Source organism: Alternaria novae-zelandiae (assembly GCF_023758075.1).
Source record: "Alternaria novae-zelandiae strain BMP 2774 chromosome Unknown scaffold_10, whole genome shotgun sequence".
Taxonomy (NCBI): Eukaryota; Fungi; Ascomycota; class Dothideomycetes; order Pleosporales; family Pleosporaceae; genus Alternaria; species Alternaria novae-zelandiae.
In genome coordinates, this window is record NW_026056970.1 from 1185850 (window position 1) to 1203482 (window position 17633).

At 53.9% G+C, this 17633-nt stretch overlaps 7 protein-coding genes across 7 annotated transcripts; 4 read left to right on the top strand and 3 right to left on the bottom strand.

Annotated features, from left to right (window-relative positions):
* Positions 1–974: 974 nt before the first annotated feature.
* J4E88_005751 (uncharacterized protein) lies at positions 975–2715 on the top strand (the record flags this gene model as incomplete). Its single annotated transcript, XM_049399384.1, has 4 exons — positions 975–1319; positions 1372–2087; positions 2151–2324; positions 2415–2715. 4 exons carry the CDS (start codon positions 975–977, stop codon positions 2713–2715), a joined length of 1536 nt encoding a protein of 511 aa, XP_049255175.1.
* Positions 2716–3488: 773 nt separating this feature from the next.
* J4E88_005752 (uncharacterized protein) lies at positions 3489–4374 on the bottom strand (the record flags this gene model as incomplete). The annotated part of the gene is made up of 2 exons (XM_049399385.1): positions 3489–3964; positions 4020–4374. 2 exons carry the CDS (start codon positions 4372–4374, stop codon positions 3489–3491), a joined length of 831 nt encoding a protein of 276 aa, XP_049255176.1.
* Positions 4375–5216: 842 nt separating this feature from the next.
* On the bottom strand, positions 5217–5990 carry J4E88_005753 (uncharacterized protein; the record flags this gene model as incomplete). The annotated part of the gene is made up of 3 exons (XM_049399386.1): positions 5217–5713; positions 5773–5833; positions 5880–5990. The coding sequence occupies 3 exons, from the start codon at positions 5988–5990 to the stop codon at positions 5217–5219; spliced, it is 669 nt and encodes a 222-aa protein (XP_049255177.1).
* Positions 5991–8007: 2017 nt separating this feature from the next.
* J4E88_005754 (uncharacterized protein) lies at positions 8008–9217 on the top strand (the record flags this gene model as incomplete). Its single annotated transcript, XM_049399387.1, has 2 exons — positions 8008–8317; positions 8376–9217. 2 exons carry the CDS (start codon positions 8008–8010, stop codon positions 9215–9217), a joined length of 1152 nt encoding a protein of 383 aa, XP_049255178.1.
* Positions 9218–9766: 549 nt separating this feature from the next.
* On the top strand, positions 9767–11535 carry J4E88_005755 (uncharacterized protein; the record flags this gene model as incomplete). Its single annotated transcript, XM_049399388.1, has 2 exons — positions 9767–9967; positions 10027–11535. The coding sequence occupies 2 exons, from the start codon at positions 9767–9769 to the stop codon at positions 11533–11535; spliced, it is 1710 nt and encodes a 569-aa protein (XP_049255179.1).
* A 36-nt stretch (positions 11536–11571) lies between these two features.
* J4E88_005756 (uncharacterized protein) lies at positions 11572–13547 on the top strand (the record flags this gene model as incomplete). The annotated part of the gene is given in 3 exon segments (XM_049399389.1): positions 11572–12311; positions 12372–13384; positions 13402–13547. 3 exon segments carry the CDS (start codon positions 11572–11574, stop codon positions 13545–13547), a joined length of 1899 nt encoding a protein of 632 aa, XP_049255180.1.
* A 1395-nt stretch (positions 13548–14942) lies between these two features.
* J4E88_005757 (uncharacterized protein) lies at positions 14943–16894 on the bottom strand (the record flags this gene model as incomplete). Its single annotated transcript, XM_049399390.1, has 4 exons — positions 14943–15154; positions 15207–15784; positions 15973–16175; positions 16226–16894. 4 exons carry the CDS (start codon positions 16892–16894, stop codon positions 14943–14945), a joined length of 1662 nt encoding a protein of 553 aa, XP_049255181.1.
* Positions 16895–17633: the final 739 nt, after the last annotated feature.

Below are 17633 nucleotides of genomic sequence, written 5' to 3' on the forward strand. Positions count from 1 at the left end.
ACCTTGAAATTGGCAAAGTTGCGGAGTTTCTTACCCTCACTGGGTATTTGATAAAGAACAGAGGACGGATCTAATCAGATGGGCGGACATGCAGTGACACCCGAAGCTGAGGGTGGCTAACACGCGCCTGCCGTTCGTGTCGATAGCGTTAGACAAGAGCCGAACTTCGGGCATGCACGACGACCCTGCCTCTTAATTTGAGTTTCTCCCGGTATCACGACGGACCGATCATGCTTCAGCTGTGTGCTGCGTCGGCTGCGACTCCGACTGCGATATCTCTGGTTGTCATCTTCTGGCGTTAGGCAACTACACCCGACCTCAGTCCCATTTCTCCGCTCCGATTCCGACGACAGATGCTCCAACACCCTCTCCAACCTCCGAGTTATCTGATCCGCACCTTCACATGCCCAGCACGCCAAATACAATCAAGACTTCGTGGCGCGGACTAGCGCAAGCTTATTGGTCCTTCGGCGCCGTCGCTTACCCCAGACCCTGGCCGATCATGGTCCAGATTATCAGATGGACCGATAACACCCGGTGAATGTCACCCCACACCAAATCAAGCTCGACAAACTCGCTAGTCGTTACCCAAGACGTGGAAAATTCAATCTGATACTGGGATGATCAAACACGTCAGGCCGAGGTAAGTCTAGTTCGTGAGGGAAAAACACAGAAGCCCCGCTTTGCGACACTTTGTGGCCGTCTTCAGACCGTCGAGAACATGGGCTGATGATCTGATAACTCGGCGCCGAAGCATGGGGGCTTGAGATAGTGGAGGCTAAGTGCTTAGAGAGTCTTATCTGATCTCCGCACGTCGGATCTTACGTCCTGCGTCTGACGAGAGTGTTCTTGCATCGGCACTAACGTGGGTGTAGCACATGAACTTCCTTAGTACAGTCGTACTCACAGCAGCCTGATCATCAGCGACGAGGTCTGACTGCATCTGATCCTCAGCACTCGCTTCGTGCGCCATCATGGCACTCTCACTATCGAGCCTCCTCCTTCCGCTCTCCCTACTACTATCAGTCGCTACCTGCGCGACCGTCACATATGACTTCGACATAGCATGGACTTATGCGAATCCCGATGGGCAGGAAACGCGCCCGGTCATTGGAATCAACGGCCAATGGCCTTTACCACCCATTGTAGTCACGAAAGGCGATCAGGTCATCGTCAACGCAAAGAACTCTCTGGGAAATGAGTCGACGAGTCTGCATTTCCATGGCTTGTACATGAATGGAACTACGCACATGGATGGTCCTGTTGCTGTCACCCAATGCGGTATCCCTCCAGGCAGCTCCTTCACATACAACTTCACCGTGAGTTGCGCAGTCTCTGATGGATAGTCATTGCAGTCTTTAATCTAACTAGGTCGACCAACCCGGCACATATTGGTACCACAGCCATGAGCGCGGCCAATATCCAGATGGTCTTCGAGGCCCTCTAATAGTGCACGACCCCGAAGATCCATTCAAAGATCTCTACGACGAAGAAGTCGTCATAACACTTTCCGATTGGTATCACGATCTCATGCACAATCTCTTGGGCGAATTCATCAACATCGCCAATCCATCCGGCGCGGAGCCCGTACCCCAAGCCGCATTGCTCAATGACACTCAGAACTTGACTGTCGCCATCCAACCAGGAAAGACGTATCTCTTCCGCTTGGTCAACATGGGTGCGTTCGCTGCCCAGTACGTCTGGTTCGAGGATCATACCATGCGCGTTGTCGAGGTCGATGGCGTGTATACAGAACCCATGGAGGCAGATATGATCTACCTGACCGCAGCACAGCGGTACAGTGTTCTCGTCACTGCCAAGAACGACACCAATTCCAACTTCGCTTTTGTAGGAAGCATGGACCAGGACCTGTTCGATGCTATACCCGATGGGCTGAATCCTAATGTCACGGGATGGCTTGTCTATGATGATAAGAAGGATATGCCTGCCGCGACGGAGATATCAGAGTTTGAGCCTTTTGATGATTTCGCTTTGGTGCCGCACGACAAGGAAGAGCTGTTTGATCACGTTGATCGTTCCATCACGCTGGACTTGAAGATGGATAACCTCGACGATGGGGCAAATTAGTGAGTCTCTCGATCTACTATGCCATACGTGCGCTTGTATAATTTGGAACTAACATACGCCAGTGCGTTCTTCAACGACGTAACCTACGTCAGCCCCAAGGTACCCACCTTATACACCGTCCTCTCCACCGGGCCCAACGCAACCAACCCCACCATCTACGGCAGCAACACAAACGCATTCGTCCTTGCTCAGAACGAAGTTGTGGAGATCGTGCTAAACAACGATGACCCTGGAAAGTGCGTCTATCCCTCTCATCTCCGCATCGTCCACTCTCTACGCCAATGTCGAAGTGTAGATAATGTATTCATACTAACAACGTTTTCTAGACACCCCTTCCATCTCCACGGCCACGCCTTCCAAGTCGTAACCCGCAGCGACGACGACGCAGGCTTCTACGACCCCACCAACACAACAACACCCCCTCCAACACCCATGCGACGCGACACCGTCCTCGTCCGACCAAACGGCCACATCGTGCTACGTTTCCGATCTGACAACCCTGGTAAGCACTTACTCCCACGCACCAAGACCAACATTCCCATTCAGGACGTTTTCTCTACGCGATCCCATGCTTTCCACCTTACTGACATCCCCCCAAAGGCGTCTGGCTCTTCCACTGCCACATAGAATGGCACGTAGCCTCCGGGCTAACCGCCACAATGATCGAAGCCCCTCTCGCCGTCCAAGCCCAACTCTCCCCTTCTTCCTCAAACACAATCCCGCAATCGCACTGGGACGTGTGTGAAACGGGGCATGTACCCACGCAAGGGAATGCAGCGGGCAACACGGTTGATTACGAGGACTTGCGGGGTGAGAATAGGAGTCCGGGGCGGTTACCGGAGGGTTTCACGGCGAGGGGGATTGTGGCGTTGGTGTTTAGTTGTTTGAGTGCGTTTGGCGGGATGGGCGTTATTGGGTGGTATGGGTTGAAGCCTATTCAGGGGTGAGATGGGAGGGGTGGGATGAAAGTGGATTTGAGGGAGATGCGATACCAAATAGATGGGCGTGGATATGATAGGTAGTATGCTTACAGCTTGAAGATGTTGTAGGGTAACGAAGTCTCACTGACGCGACATACTCTCATACAGCGTTAATGGATGATACTCAGGGAAGCAAGTGAGCAATTGAGTCTGTTTTTGATGATACTCCGGTGAGTAACATCATCAACAGACTCAATTGCTCACTTCCTTCCCTATTTATTATCTATTACCCTATATCACCACCTTTGTATGAAACCTCATACAGCGGTAATGGATGATAATTAGAGAAGTAAGTGAGCAATACAGTTTCTCCTCCAAAGTTTCATCCTGATATGAAAATTTACAGGAGAAACTGTATTGCTCACTCACTTCCCTGATTACCACCCATTACCCTATATCACCCTCCCCTGCATCACCCCCTCACTCCTCCCAATAATAACTCCACATATCCGTCCCCATAAAATCATCCGCATAACTCCTCCCCTTGCTCCCCGCAGCCGCCCCCGCAGCAACAATCAACGGCAAAAAGTGCTCCGCCCCACCCCGCGGATGCATAGTATAAGCGCCGGGCCAACTTCTCCAATGCTCAAACTTGCGTTCCCTCTCCTGCTCGCTCTCCGTCATAGCCGCATCTGTAACAGCGCCACTCCACTCCTTGTTCAGCGCTTTGAACTCTGGGTTCCGTGACGTGCCATCGAACATCAAGCGTAGGTTGTGGAAGGTAGCAAAGCCGCTGCCGATGATGGCGATGTTTTGGGTGCGGAGCGAGGAGAGGGCGCGGCCGATGGCGTAGGATTGGGTGGGGGACTCGGAGGAGAGGACCGAGAGTTGGATTATGGGGATAGCGGCGGTGGGGTCGATGAGTTTCATTGGGACGAAGACGCCGTGGTCCCATGCTGTGGTTGTGTTGTTAGAAACTGTGGGGAAAGAGAAGGTTTTGGGGGAACGTACGTCTTTTGTCGTCTTTCTCACATTCGATACCGGCGTCTTTGAGGGCTTGTGCTACTTGCTCTGCGACTTCAGGACTGCCTGGCGCGTCATGCTTGATCTCGTAGGATTCTGGTGGGAAGCCGTAGTAGTCGTAGAGGAGTTCGTGTTTGGAGCCGCTGGATACGGTCACTTTGCTCGTGCTCCAATGTGCCGTTACCAGCACAATCGCTTTCGGCGCTTCAGGCGTCCCCAGTTTGAGTATCTTGGTTACCTTTGTCTTGAGCGACTTGGTGATGGCGGCGTGCGAGGGGTCGCCGAGTAAGGGCATTGGGCCGCCGCCGTGCGAGAGCGAGATGACGGGTGCGAGACGCGTCATGTTGGTGCTGTAGGACGAGATTGGGAATTGCTGGATTCCTTGGAGGGGATTGAAGGTCGTGTTGCTGGATGAGAGATCCGCGGATGTGCTTCGTTGGAGGCCGAAGATGGTTGCGAAGAATGATGAGGTGCGCGTGAATCTCATGTTCCTGGCAGCTGTAAGGACTGAAGGCGGCATATATTCATGCTCAGAAGGAAAGAACGCATTGTCGGCTTCGGCATTTGGATTGTCAGCGTACGAGTCGTGGGCGTCGGTGGCATGTTGAGGGTTTGTAAGATGGGTTTGAGAGCGCGGAATTTTGCCGTGATACATCTTTGTGCGGCTGGTCCGTGTGCCTGCTTACATGTCAACACCACAACGCCATAAGTCGCCGCACGTACAGCAATATGCAGATACGAAATACTACCCTCTTTTTTGCTGCTCTTTGCATTCGAATATACAGGGTATAGAAGACAAACGCGACAGCAACCATGCCCGTAAAAGAAGGTACAGCAATCACGGCACGTTCACGAACACACAGAAGTGGAATGTATCATCGTTGATTCGACTACGCGAAGAGTGCGTGCCATACCCAACAAAAGCCGTCAAAAGCCCTCATAGCCTTAACACCGGGGTATCATCACTGTCATATCATGCCATACCATCCACCCAGAAACTCCTTTCGCCAACACACAACCCATCATATACCCAAAGGACACACAATGCTATCGTGCGCAACCCAGAAACTCCTGTTGATGTAAGAATACGGTCCCTTTTTTGAGTACAGTGGCGTGGCAATGCCTACCATTTGCGTGTGTACAACGTCAGGAACCAAGAGCGCCTGCAAGAAGTGATGAGCGTCTCTAGATGTCGTCTTCCATCTCGCCGCCTAACTCACTGTCAGTATTGTTCAACCAGGTCTCAAGGTTTTTGAGGTAGGAATACTCACCGAGACCGTCGCCGCCGTCGGCGGAGTCCTCGGCGGACTTGTCCTTGACGACTTCTTCCTCAGAGGCGGGCTCCTTCTTGGCTGCCTTCTTTGGGGCGTTCGGGCCCTTGACGGGAACGCGCTTCTTAGTGGGGCCCTTCTTCTCCTTCTTCGCGGCGGGAGCTTTCTTCTTGGAGTCGGACTTCTCGGCCTCAGACTTGTCAGCGGCGGAAGCGGGAGGAGCGATATCCTCGGCGCCATCCTCAGCATCTTCAGGGACCTCGGAAGCAGCCTTGCGCTTCTTAGTGACCTTGGCGGCGGCAGCAGGCTTGGAATCACCACCGGCAGAAGCAGCGGCGGCGACACCGGCTTGTCCCAAGTAGGCGGCGAACGAGGGATGGGCCTCGAGAGCCTTCTTCTTGACCGGGGGCCCTGCATGATGGAGCATCTCGTTAGCGTAGTTAACATGCTGCTAATATAATGTTACTCACACATCTTCTTGAGAGAGCCAGCAGTGTTGCCTGTAAGCCTAGCCATCATATCGTAATCGAACTACTCACGTTAGTATGCGGGAGATATCATATGTAATGTAATATACCTTGTCAGGAGCAGTTGAACTAAGGAAGGCCGCGGCCAACAGCTTGGTCTCTTTGTCCAAGAAGCCAGAGAGCAGAGCCTCACCCGCTACGACCTCTTTCTTGGGAGGCATCTTGACGAGGTAGATGTAAGTGGGTTTGATGGAAGAAAGAGAAAGTAAGCTGCAAAGCTGCGAATTGACGATGAAGTTGTTGAAAGCTGTGGGTAAAGAGAAGAAGGAAGAGGGAAGGAAGCAGGAAAGTTGTTGTGAGGGAATAAATGTGGGGTTGTTATTGTGTCTCGTGGAAGAAGACGCAGTGAAGTCGGAATTCGCGCAACGTGCAAACGGGAAATTACCTCTAGGCTGTCATATTCGAGTTCCGGCGCTCTCATTCGTCGAAGGATTGTCCTCCCACTGCTATTACCTGTTCGAGCTGAGGGAAAGTATGGTAGTGACGGGCAACATCAAAGTCGTTTGTAGACCGCTTCATGTAGCCATGCTATGGTGGAGCTTGTCTACAGCGAGGAACTTACCAGCACCAGCATATAGTCTGAAGGTACTCAATACGATCTATGTTGGCTTTGTTCCACGTGAAGCGAAGTCTATACTTTCGGAGTGTGGTAAGAATAGTCACAGTGATGCTACACCATATTGACATGAGAAACATGCCGCAAAAGCGGGGATTTCGTAGACATTGGCATAATGAGTTTGAGACAAGTGGTATGAACATTTGATACTGATGCCTTCGTGAAGAGAAGAAACGACGGCAAACATACTGAGATGAACATTGATTCCCTTGGGATATGTAAATGTTTGCTGTGATGGAAACAGAAGATGAACTGACGAAGGGCAGGCAGAAGACTGGCAACCTACAGACCAGAGAACCTGAGAGCCTTTGGATTTGTCAGGAACACCTATCTGACGCGTGTTCTGGGCTTCTAATTTCCACATGTTATCGTCAGCTGTAGAGTTCACGATCCGAACAAAATGAAGCCGAGCGAGGGTTCCTTGGCTTGACATCGTTTACCACTACGGCCATAATAGCGACGGGATATCTATCCTTCCGAGGCGAACGCAGCACCAAAGCGACGGGAGGCAATATCAACAATCAAGCAACGGACCGACCAACTCATCAGAACCGGGGATCGCGATGCGGGCATGATACGACGTCGCCTCTGGGCCCCACTTTCCGATGGAGCACACGCAGGCAGAACACGAATCGGGACTGTTGGCGAGCTGCAGGCGTGCAGCCGTTGCCAAGGTCTTGAGTCGACGTGTTGATATCTCGGAGCGGCGCAATTGAGGTTGAGCAATTCGGCGAGGAGGCTGCAATAATCGGATGACAGGCGTAACGTTGCGGTGGGGTGTCTGGCAGCACTACGGTGGCGCTTGAAGCGCTGGCTACGGCATGGTGGTTTACAGCGGGATGGTGGCTGGGGTAATGACAGGAGGAAGCGACATGCAGTCGGTTGGCAACGCTAGCAGTATGGCCGAATAGCCCTGAACATGAGTAAAGCGCCGGTCAGGAGGCGGTGCAGGATCGCGAATACGAGGTGGTGAAGCGGATGATGTGGTTAAGAGACAGCTGTGGCAGGCGGCGAAGGGAAGTGGAGGCTCATCCGGTCAGTGCAGAGGTGCATGGCTAGGCCCGTGGTGCAAAGAGCGGTAGGCGGGCAGGCCGCAGCTTGGGTGGCATTTCTGGCGTCTATGGGCGGTCGCTGGCTGCGGTGCATGACGGTTTCGGTTCGAATGCGCGTCTAGACATGATCTGCGACCAGCGCTGAGCGGGCCGTGCCAGGAACAGGCGCAATTTTTGTGCGCACTGCCTGTCGGCGCCCGCGTCCTCGACCTGCGACGACGGGACCGTCGACGTTAGCCTTCCATTGCTATATTTCTGACTTGGCTGCTATTTCCCCTTCATCCCTGGGTGGCTTTCTTTTTTGTATAACACGCCTCATCGCACCTGCCGATCTGTCCATCGCTCCTTCCTCCGTCGACAGCAGTGCCCCTCAGCAGAGACATCCCCGCGGAGACACTCGCCAAACAACACCACGCTGCCGATCCATTCCTTCACACGCGTTGGCTATATATCGGCCCTTCTCAAGCACACAAGCCAAAATCCGGCGGGCGTCCATCACCGATCGCCGTCATGTCTTCCCACCCGAGCCTCACCAGCACGTACCGTGCGCGCGCCTCACTACCCACGACCGGGCCCTTGGCTTCCTACCTACTGAGCCTCATATCCGTCAAGCAGACGAACCTCTGCCTCTCCGCAGATGTCGAGACGTCGGCCGAACTCCTCCAACTGGCCGAAGATGTTGGTGACTCAATCTGCGTGCTCAAGACGCACTGCGACATTGTCGTGGACTGGTCGGACAGGACAGCACAGGCACTGAGAGAGATTGCCAAGCGGAAATGGTTCCTCATCTTCGAAGACCGAAAGTTTGCGGACATTGGTGGTATGTCATGTTGGCTCGTAGGATATTCACTGGCGGGGCAATCTCTAACACACCACAGAAACCGTACAGAAGCAGTACACTTCGGGACATCACCGCATTGCGCTCTGGGCTGAGATCACCAACGCACATGTCATTCCTGGTCCAGCCATCGTCACCGCGCTCGAGAAGGCTGCCGATGCCACCATCGCCAAGTACAACACGTCCGTAAACACCGAAATCTCTGCCACACGGCAAATCAACGGCCTCGACGACGATGATGACGAAGAGGACGATCAATTCGTACAACAACAAAGAAACTCGGCGATTGAGTCACCCATCGAGATGGAGGGCGAGGAGAGGCGGCTGAGCATCAAGGCTGCCGACCGCAAGCACAGCGTCGTCAGCGTGACAACCTCGATATCCATGCGCACAGAGAGCATATCGCCGCGTCCAGAGCCAAATGCCAACGGAGAAGAAGTCTTCAACCTGGACGTAGCAACAGAGCTCATCCGACTTGGTCCACCACCGTTCCTCCGGTCGCTTCTGTTGCTTGCCGAGATGAGCTCTGAGGGCCACCTCATGACACCCGAATACCAGAACCGGACCGTCGAGATCGCACGCAGCCGTCCCGAGTTTGTCATGGGCTTCATTGCGCAACGAAGCTTGAACACTGAGCCAGAGGACAACTTCATCACCATGACACCGGGCTGCCAGCTCCCACCGCCAGGCCAGGAAGGCAAGAAGCTGGGCGATGCTCTAGGCCAACAATACAACACTCCTCGCAAGCTAATCTTCGAGCAAGGATGCGACGTCATCATTGTCGGACGAGGCATCGTGCGCGCACAAGACCGCAAGGCGGAGGCAGAACGATACAGAAAAGCTGCTTGGTCAGCCTACGAGGAAAGGATCAAGAAGGCGTAGATGACTTGTCCACGCGCTATCTACTATAGCTGATATATACCCCTGCGATTCGCAGTTAGCATGCTGCCTGGAGCATTTGTGTACTTTGGTGCCTCTTCAACTACAGAAACATCAGATACAGGATATTTTGGGGGCGTTGGAGGTCATTTCCACATACATGAAAACGCATATCACGGCGTTACGATTGCTGGCTCACGTATGAGAATACAACACCACCGTGCATGCACGCGGCATTGGATTACGATTTATGCTCCCAAGATGACCCAGATAACCCGTTGTGCTGTGATGATCCAGAGGCATGGCATGTTGGCCAGTGGTATTTTCGAACAAAAATGTCATAACTTGCCTAGCAATGCCGCGTGTCAAAGTTTCGTGAAATCATATCCTGTCTATTATGGGTAATCTAGCAGCTGCGTCGTATCGCACATTCACGAATGCCTACGTCGCGTGGGTCCAGGCGCGCGGAGATGTGTGGGTAAAGAGTCGGAGCTCGGTCCTAACGCCAAAAAGTTCGCGACTCTTCTCTCGCATGCGCATGCGACAGCTTCCATGTCGCTCTACTACGAAGCCGCGGCGGTGCTTGCCAACACAGAGAACACGGGCGGGTCTCTCAAGTCGCGCATATACGGCAAGAAAGACTTGAAGAGCACACCAGGCCAATTATTTGCGCTCATTGCGGAAACGTCAAAATGGTCCATTGTGCTCAAGGATGTGATTGATAAGACCAAGTTGCTGGCAGAGGAGAGGAAGGTGGGTAGTTTACTGGCAATATTCTTTGTCGCATCCTGATGTTAATGTGTTTTGAACAGCTTACGCCAATCCTTGCCCTCCTTCTTACCCACGATCTGTTGCTCGCGAAGAACGGTGTTGCTGCAGCCGCCAACCATGTCCTCAAACTCGCCATCACCAGACACAAAGCCCGTCTGAGCGCCGAGCTCACGAAAGCCCGCATACGGCACGGATACGCGACCATAGAGGCATTCAGGGAGGCTGTGAATGATGGCGAACTTGAGAAGGATGAGGGTGATGCGCCCAAGAGCCGCCATCCTCGCTGGGTGCGCATCAATACCGTCAAGACGACCTTGCAGCAGCAGCTATCGACCACATTTGCCGGCTTCGTCAAGACTGAAGATCTGAGCGAAGTTCTTTCTGCGCCTAAGAAGTCGAAGATATACTACGAAGACCCCAACATACCGAACCTACTCGCCTTACCCTCTAAGATCGATCTAAGCAGGTCAGTCGCGTACACAAAGGGTCAGATTATATTCCAGGACAAGGCTTCGTGCTTCCCTGCCTATCTGCTAGACCCGCAGCCTGACGATGGCGATGTTATCGATGCTACAGCGGCACCGGGCAACAAGACAACACATCTGGCAGCTATCGTATCGGACCGCAGGCGACCGGGTGAAGAGCAGAAGGTTATTGCATTCGAGCGCGACAAGGGTAGAACCTTCACGTTGCAGAAGATGGTCAAGCTCGCATCAGCGGACAGCATCGTTCAGGTCAAGGGTAGTAGCGACTTCATCGCGGCAAAGCCTGGATCCGACGAGTATGCCAATGTCGGTGCTATACTGCTCGACCCCAGTTGCTCCGGTACTGGCATAGTTGGACGTGACGATGCAATCAAGATGCATCTACCAGAGTCACCAAACAGTCGCCCAGCACCGCAAAAGCCCGAGAAAGGCAAGAAGCGGAAGAGAGACGACGCGCCTGAGGAAGCTGACCCTTCAGCGACGCTTGACTTGGATATGGATGAATCAACACCTGAAGAAACACCAATGCACGGCAAGCTAGCCGAGCGACTGACAGCTTTATCATCCTTCCAGCTCCACATACTCAACCATGCTATGCGATTTGAAAACGCGCACAAGATCACGTACTCCACATGTTCAATACATTTCGAAGAGAACGAGGGCGTTGTCTTCCAAGCACTAGCCTCTTCTGTCGCAAGAGAACGTGGCTGGTCGATTCTGAAGAGAGATCAGCAAGTCGATGGGATGAAGAAGTGGCATAGACGCGGAGTGTGGGAGGACGAGAAACTGGAGATTGATGTGGATGAATCTTTGAAGAATGACGTGTTGGAAGCGTCTATTCGGTGTGATAAGGGTACGGAAGAAGGCACAATGGGTTTCTTCGTTGCTGCCTTTGTTAGGGATGGCAGTTCACATTCGGCACCGATCATCAAAACTGCAGCTGCTGAAGATGAGGAATGGGATGGTTTTAGTGGTGATGAATTGGTTGAAGAGACAGTAAAGCCCGTGGAGACACCGGCAGCTGAAGGGACTGAGAAGCGGAAAAAGAAGAAGCGCAAACACTGAGATATATGAAAGAAGTAGGAAGGCGCTCAAACCCTCATGGCAGAGGAAAGGGCAGCTGGTGCCAGGACCTCAGACCTTGAACCAGTACGAAAGCCACCCTTTCACTACACCATTCAATACACTGGCCGTACCTATTCCTTCTCCGCCAAACCCTTACCACTCTTCAATGCAACACGGCTCAACATCCTGACTTACCCCCAACGCACCAGTGCCAACACCATGACACCCGCCCTCCGTGACAGCCTCTCCAGCCCCCTAACCATATCCACAACCCACACCGCCGCTACCTTCCCCGTCACACCCCCCGTCCACCCAGACCTCTCCCGCCCCCGCCTCAAACAAATAGCCCGCTGGATCCGCGACGAACTCGACCTCCGCGTCGCCCGCGACGGCCCCGACGTCCTCCGCCCAGACGACGTGCTCACCCTCCACGAAACGCTCGTCGCCCTCCGCCTCGCCCAAAACATCACCATCTCCGTCCTGCGCGCAACCGGTATCCACAAAGCCGTCCAAGACGTTGCGGGCGTGGCAACACGCTGGCCGAGTAGGTTGTGCGACGACTGCGACAAGATTGTAGACAGTTGGACGGCGAAGTTTGGGCCGTTTAGCGAGATTCATCCGTTTTTGTATGGGAGGGGGGGTCGGTTGGAGGGGATTGCTAGTGTGAATGAGTATTCTAGGGAGGCGTTGCTGAAGCGCTGGGCGGAGACTTGTCCGGAGAAGATTCATCCGAAGAGGTCGCATAAATTGGGGGATTTGGGGTTTGTGGCTGGGACGTAAGTTGACGGAACGTTTGCTTGGAGAGAGACTCGCAGATGGACTGATGTTTATTGTAGGTGGTGGATCAATCCTCTGTTCGCACACCATGCTGGTATCATTGGGCTTGAGGCATGCGATGGCGGGACGACGTACGACAAACACGGTGCATATGCTCTTCTACTCAAGGATACGGGCGAGATTGAAGCCTCGTCCGAAGAACGCTTTACCTATCGTGTTCCGCAGAATGACAAGGGTAAGTTCCGTCTTACCTCTGCTACACCCAAGAGTCGAGATCCTGTGAGGGTACTTCGCAGCCACAGCATCAACAGCGTCTGGGGACCAAAAGCAGGTGTGAGATACGAAGGCCTGTACAGCGTCCGAGGCTGGTCCATCAAGCAAGCCAAAAGCAGTAACCTTGCTGGTGGGCAATGGAAAGAAGGCGATATCCTGTTCGACGTCCTGTTTGAGAGAACCGACTCAGTGCCCATGGCGGTAGTCACCAAGCGACCCACCGCAACCGAAGTCGACGACTACGCCGAGTACAAGCGTCTCCGCAAGGTCAACCGCGACGGTAAACGCAAGTCACACAGCACCCTCCCCGTAGGCGCCAACAAAAGCGATTTCTCAACCCCGCTCAAGACAGCACCTCCAGTCACACCCCACGTCGTCCCCAAACCCCTCCCCACAGACCCCCCATCCATCGAACCCCGCAAAGGCATATTCAAGCACCTCCACTTCGACGAAGAAGCCCACGTCCACGTCCTCGACAAAGAAGACGTCATATCCCCCAAATCCGTCCCCGAAGCCGACCCCCTCACCACAACCGCTACAATGGGCAAAAGCAACACGCTTCTCGTCCCCGCGAAACCCAACCGCACAAACACACACAGCAAAGCCGATGTATCCACGGTAGGCGGCGAACCGCGCAGACACGCCAGTCCCGCGGGTTCAAATGCCAGCAGCGCTCACACCCACGCCTCAGCTACCACTTTCCCCGGCATCAACATCCGTGAAGTCGCACCGTGGATCGACTACGACGCTGATTTATCTCTTCCTTCGCCACCGGAAGACTCGACGATTGTGCACCAACGTCCTATTATTACACAGTCTATCGCTACGGACTCTATCAAAACGAGTATTTCAAGGGATACGTTTGGTACGCCTGTGGAAGGGGATACGTCGAGTCCGGGTGGTGGTTATGGGAATGGGAATGGGAATGGGAATGGGAATGGGAATGGGAATGGGAGTATTGATGGGGGCAGGCATGGGAGAAGGGGAGATGCTGCCGAGTTTGGGGATAGTCTTAGTCCGCAGGGACATGGACATGGACATGGACATGGGCATGGACTTGGGGTGGGAAAGAAGGATGGAGGCAAGAGGAAGAGTATTCTTGTGCGGAATCGGAATCCGGTGGGGAGGTTGTTTGATGGGGTTGTTGAGGATGATGATGGAGAGGAGGAAGAAGGGGATGAGATGGATGGAAAGGGCAATACAACGACACCTATACTGCACTCCTTCGCCGACGTCACTTCCCTGGAAGACCCTTTCGTCGACAACCCTCCTCCACGGATATCACGACGACCTAGACATCCCTATGCATCAACCGGTAACCTTATCTCACGATCTAGAATCTTGACGCCTGTGGGCAGTCCTGTCTGCATCCCTCCTTCCGAGCGCGAGCGAGCAGTGAACAAGGAACTCGCTGAGTCAAGCGCAGAAACCACGTTGAGAGACGTGATGAAGAGGATGGATGGTGTTGAGATGGGTCGTTGGCGTTATATCTAGGAATACTCGAAGAATCCTACTATCATACTATCTCGAGATGGAAACTCAGTCTCTCTACACAGTGACAAATTCTGTCGATCTATGTGCATTCCGCCTTAATTCCTATTCATTCCCATGTCCATCTCGAATCCTAACGTATAACGTCACGCCCTTACCTTAATACCTTAGCGCGAATACAGATATCCAACCGTAGGTGTACGAGGGTCCAGTTCAATCGAGTCCAGCCCGTCCCAGAGCCCGGCAGGCCAGGTCACTGGAACCACATGCATTAGCGGCGAGCGGGACTGTCTAGCGGCGACGCTTGCATGCACCGAAGAGTACTGGCGGAGCACCGGTCCCATCAAAATTTTGCGCGGCTGTGCTGCGCTTAACTACAAATGACGTGTGGGTCGGGTTCACTAATCACTATTGAGATGGTCCCGGTATTGGCCGACGAGGAGTGCCGGGGCCTGATGGGGGCGGAAATGGAACATGGAGCCTGCTTGCGAGGTTTGTGGACTTTGTGGAGGTAGTGACATATCGTGGACATGGGACTGTATTGGGACTGTGGAGGCGGCGCGTGCATGGTGCCGTTTTTTCCGCGGGTCCGATGGTCAAGCTTTTTTTCGGTTCTAGGTGTAAAGATGAGGGAGCTTGACGTCAAGGCTGTTAAGTTACGGGGGCGCGATCGCTGCGCTTCAATTTTCAAGGGCAAACTTGTTACTTGGAGGCCTGATTAACAGATAATGAATGGGGGTATCGAATTTGCTATTGCGGAAATATACATGTGGGTCAATGTTCGCTTCAGGTGTGGGTAGCGAGACAGGAGACGGCTCATTCATCATTTCCGCCTCTCTTGTGTCTCATCTAGAGTTTGATGGAACTTAGCGACTGGCCATGCTGGCTCTCCTGGCCTCAAGGACAGCATCCTCGTGCGTAGGTGGGCCTTCGTAGTTCTTCTTTCCCCAGACGAAGTACCAGATGGTGGAGATGACGACGACGGCGGCAAGGACGACTGAAGCGTAGTTCATGGACGCAGGCGTAACTTCGCGGAAAGTGGGCATGCAGAACAGAGGAGTTGCAAGGGCGGACCAGGCTGTTTGTTGTTAGCGATTGCGTTGTGACATTGTAATAGTGATGTAACATACCAAGGGCAACGACGTTGCAGAACGTGCCGAGCATGCCGAGATGGAACGCGCCATCCTTGACCTGCTTACGGCCAGTCATGAGCGAGACAAAGATGGGAGCAGCGTAACTCAATGTCAAGCAAATGACACCAACACCGGAGAAGGCGTTGAAAGCGGCGGCAGCACCGAAGTAGATGAGACCGAGAGCGATCTGGACCACCATGCTGAGCATCATGGCGTTGACTGGGACATCGAGGTTGGTGTTGACGACCCTCCACAGCTTGTAGCCGGGAATGGCACCGTCACGAGAGAAGGCCCAGGTAGCGCGAGACGCAGCTGTCGTGCAGCCGATACCGCAAAGCAGACCGAGGACGAGGAGGGGAACAAGAAGTCCGATGGCACCAGCGGAGGACCCTACGGCTTCCTTGATGATGACAGGCGTAGGCTGGCCGGACAAAAGACCTGCGAGCATGGCTTGGTCGGGCAGTACGAAGACGAGAGGGATAAGAAAGACGAGGCCGGCAACGGTGTTGAACGCGACGGTCGCGACCATGGCCTTGGGGACCTGAGTGGCAGGTTCGCGAACTTCTTCGCACATGCTACGAATGTGTTAGCTTTTGGACAGTTGTTGTTAAGAGTTACCGCTTGTAGACACGTATAATGTCGCGATGGAGTGTGTTGCTTGGGATGTCGCTTAGGAAATGTCGCATGGGATAGTCGCTTGGGAAAGTGCATTGGGCAAGGAAAATCTGCTGCAAGTTGCTTGGGCAGAGTAGGGGAGGCTCACGAGATGATCATTCCGGTCGATGAAGTCGCGTAGGCTGCGTGCAGTAATCCGACCATGAAAGACCATCCTGGGATCCATCCGGAGTTGGAGGGGTCGAATTCAGTGAAGACGTATTCGGCGCTGTGGCGACCATTTTTCGCAATGGCAAGGATGCAGACGATAATGGCAATCACACCAGCAAAGGTCCAGAAGATGGCAAAAGTCTAGATATCTGTAAGTAACACATCCGGTAGCCGTTTGGGGGGAATCTCACATCCAACCATGGTAGGTATTTGTTTCCAAAGGCAGACACGGCGTTGCAAAGGAGTGTGATGCCAAGGAAGATGAGGAAGACCTGGTAGGGTGATCCTGCCATGATACCAACACCAGGTTCGCTTTCGTAGACATTGACGCATGCCACAAGGAACAGCGCGGTAGCAAAGTTGACGGATAGAGTAATGGTAATGTTGCCAACTACGAAACACCAGCCACAGATCCACGAAGCGATTTTCCGATAGGCGGGCGGCGTGATCATGAAGGTCTGGTAGTAGACACCACCACTGGTCGGGTAGACACTGGTGATCTCACCAAGGGATGCGGCGACTGCGAGAATGATAAGCGATACGGCGAGCCATCCCCAGATGATGTTGGTGGGACCTCCGCCAACTACAGGGTAGTAGAGGGTGGTAGCCAAGCCGTAAGGGACGGAAGCCAGGACAAAGGACATGAAGGCCACCTGGAGAGTGGATCTTGATCGGATCAGTTCCGACTTGTAGCCCATGGCAGCCAGAAGGTTGTCGGCATCAGCGGGAACAACATCGTCTCCGGATCCAGAGTAGGTGTTGCCCAGCTTGGTCTCTTTCTCGGGCGCGCCGTTGCGCAGAGTGTGGTCGTGCTCAGCGGCATACGCATCTGACTGCGTGCCGTACCTGTAGTCGGACATGAGGGGCGTGTCGCTTTGGTCCTGGGTCTGGGGGCCTGAGAGAGAAGGAGAGTTGGGGAGTTGTCGCAAAGCAAAGCCCTGGGACATGTCCCCAGCGGCGGATCAGCGCAGGCTTTGAAGGGCTGCAGAGGCACGTCAGTCGGCGCATGGTCCAGGCCCGCTAGCCAGCATGTAGACAAGTCGCCTTAGACTACCCACCCGAATTTCAGATGGCAACAGACGCGGAGCTTGGCGGGCCAATTGCTGGTGGAGGGTGGCCGGATAGGGCTGTTTTACTGCGCCGAGAAAATCACCGACTGAGTGGGAACTACAGTCTAATGCATCCGCGTTCCGTCGCCTAGGTGTTGAGGTTTTTTCTAGAAGTGGGCCAGAAGCTGAGCCGCCGTGTGCCGACGAGCAGCCGGCGATGAAAGGACCCTGACGTGGTCTTTGGAGGTGCGCACGTTGCTGAGCCTCACTCGGCTGTTGCAGAGTTTGCAGGGCAATCGCAGTGAACGCGTGGGGTGATGTTACTTCCATTGCCAGTTGCTGGCTTGCGCGCCAATGGGGGTCGCCGATGGCTCGAGATTGGCGTCGTAGCGGGCGTCCAGCGGGCGTCCATCTCGGCACACGATCCGTATTCGTGGGTAGAGTCCGGGGCACTGGTCGCGTGTGCATAACGCGCTGAAAAACACATGGGAGGCGTTTGCGGAGCCCGCCCGGATATCGAGATAGGGGTGAATGGAGATGTCAGTGTCGG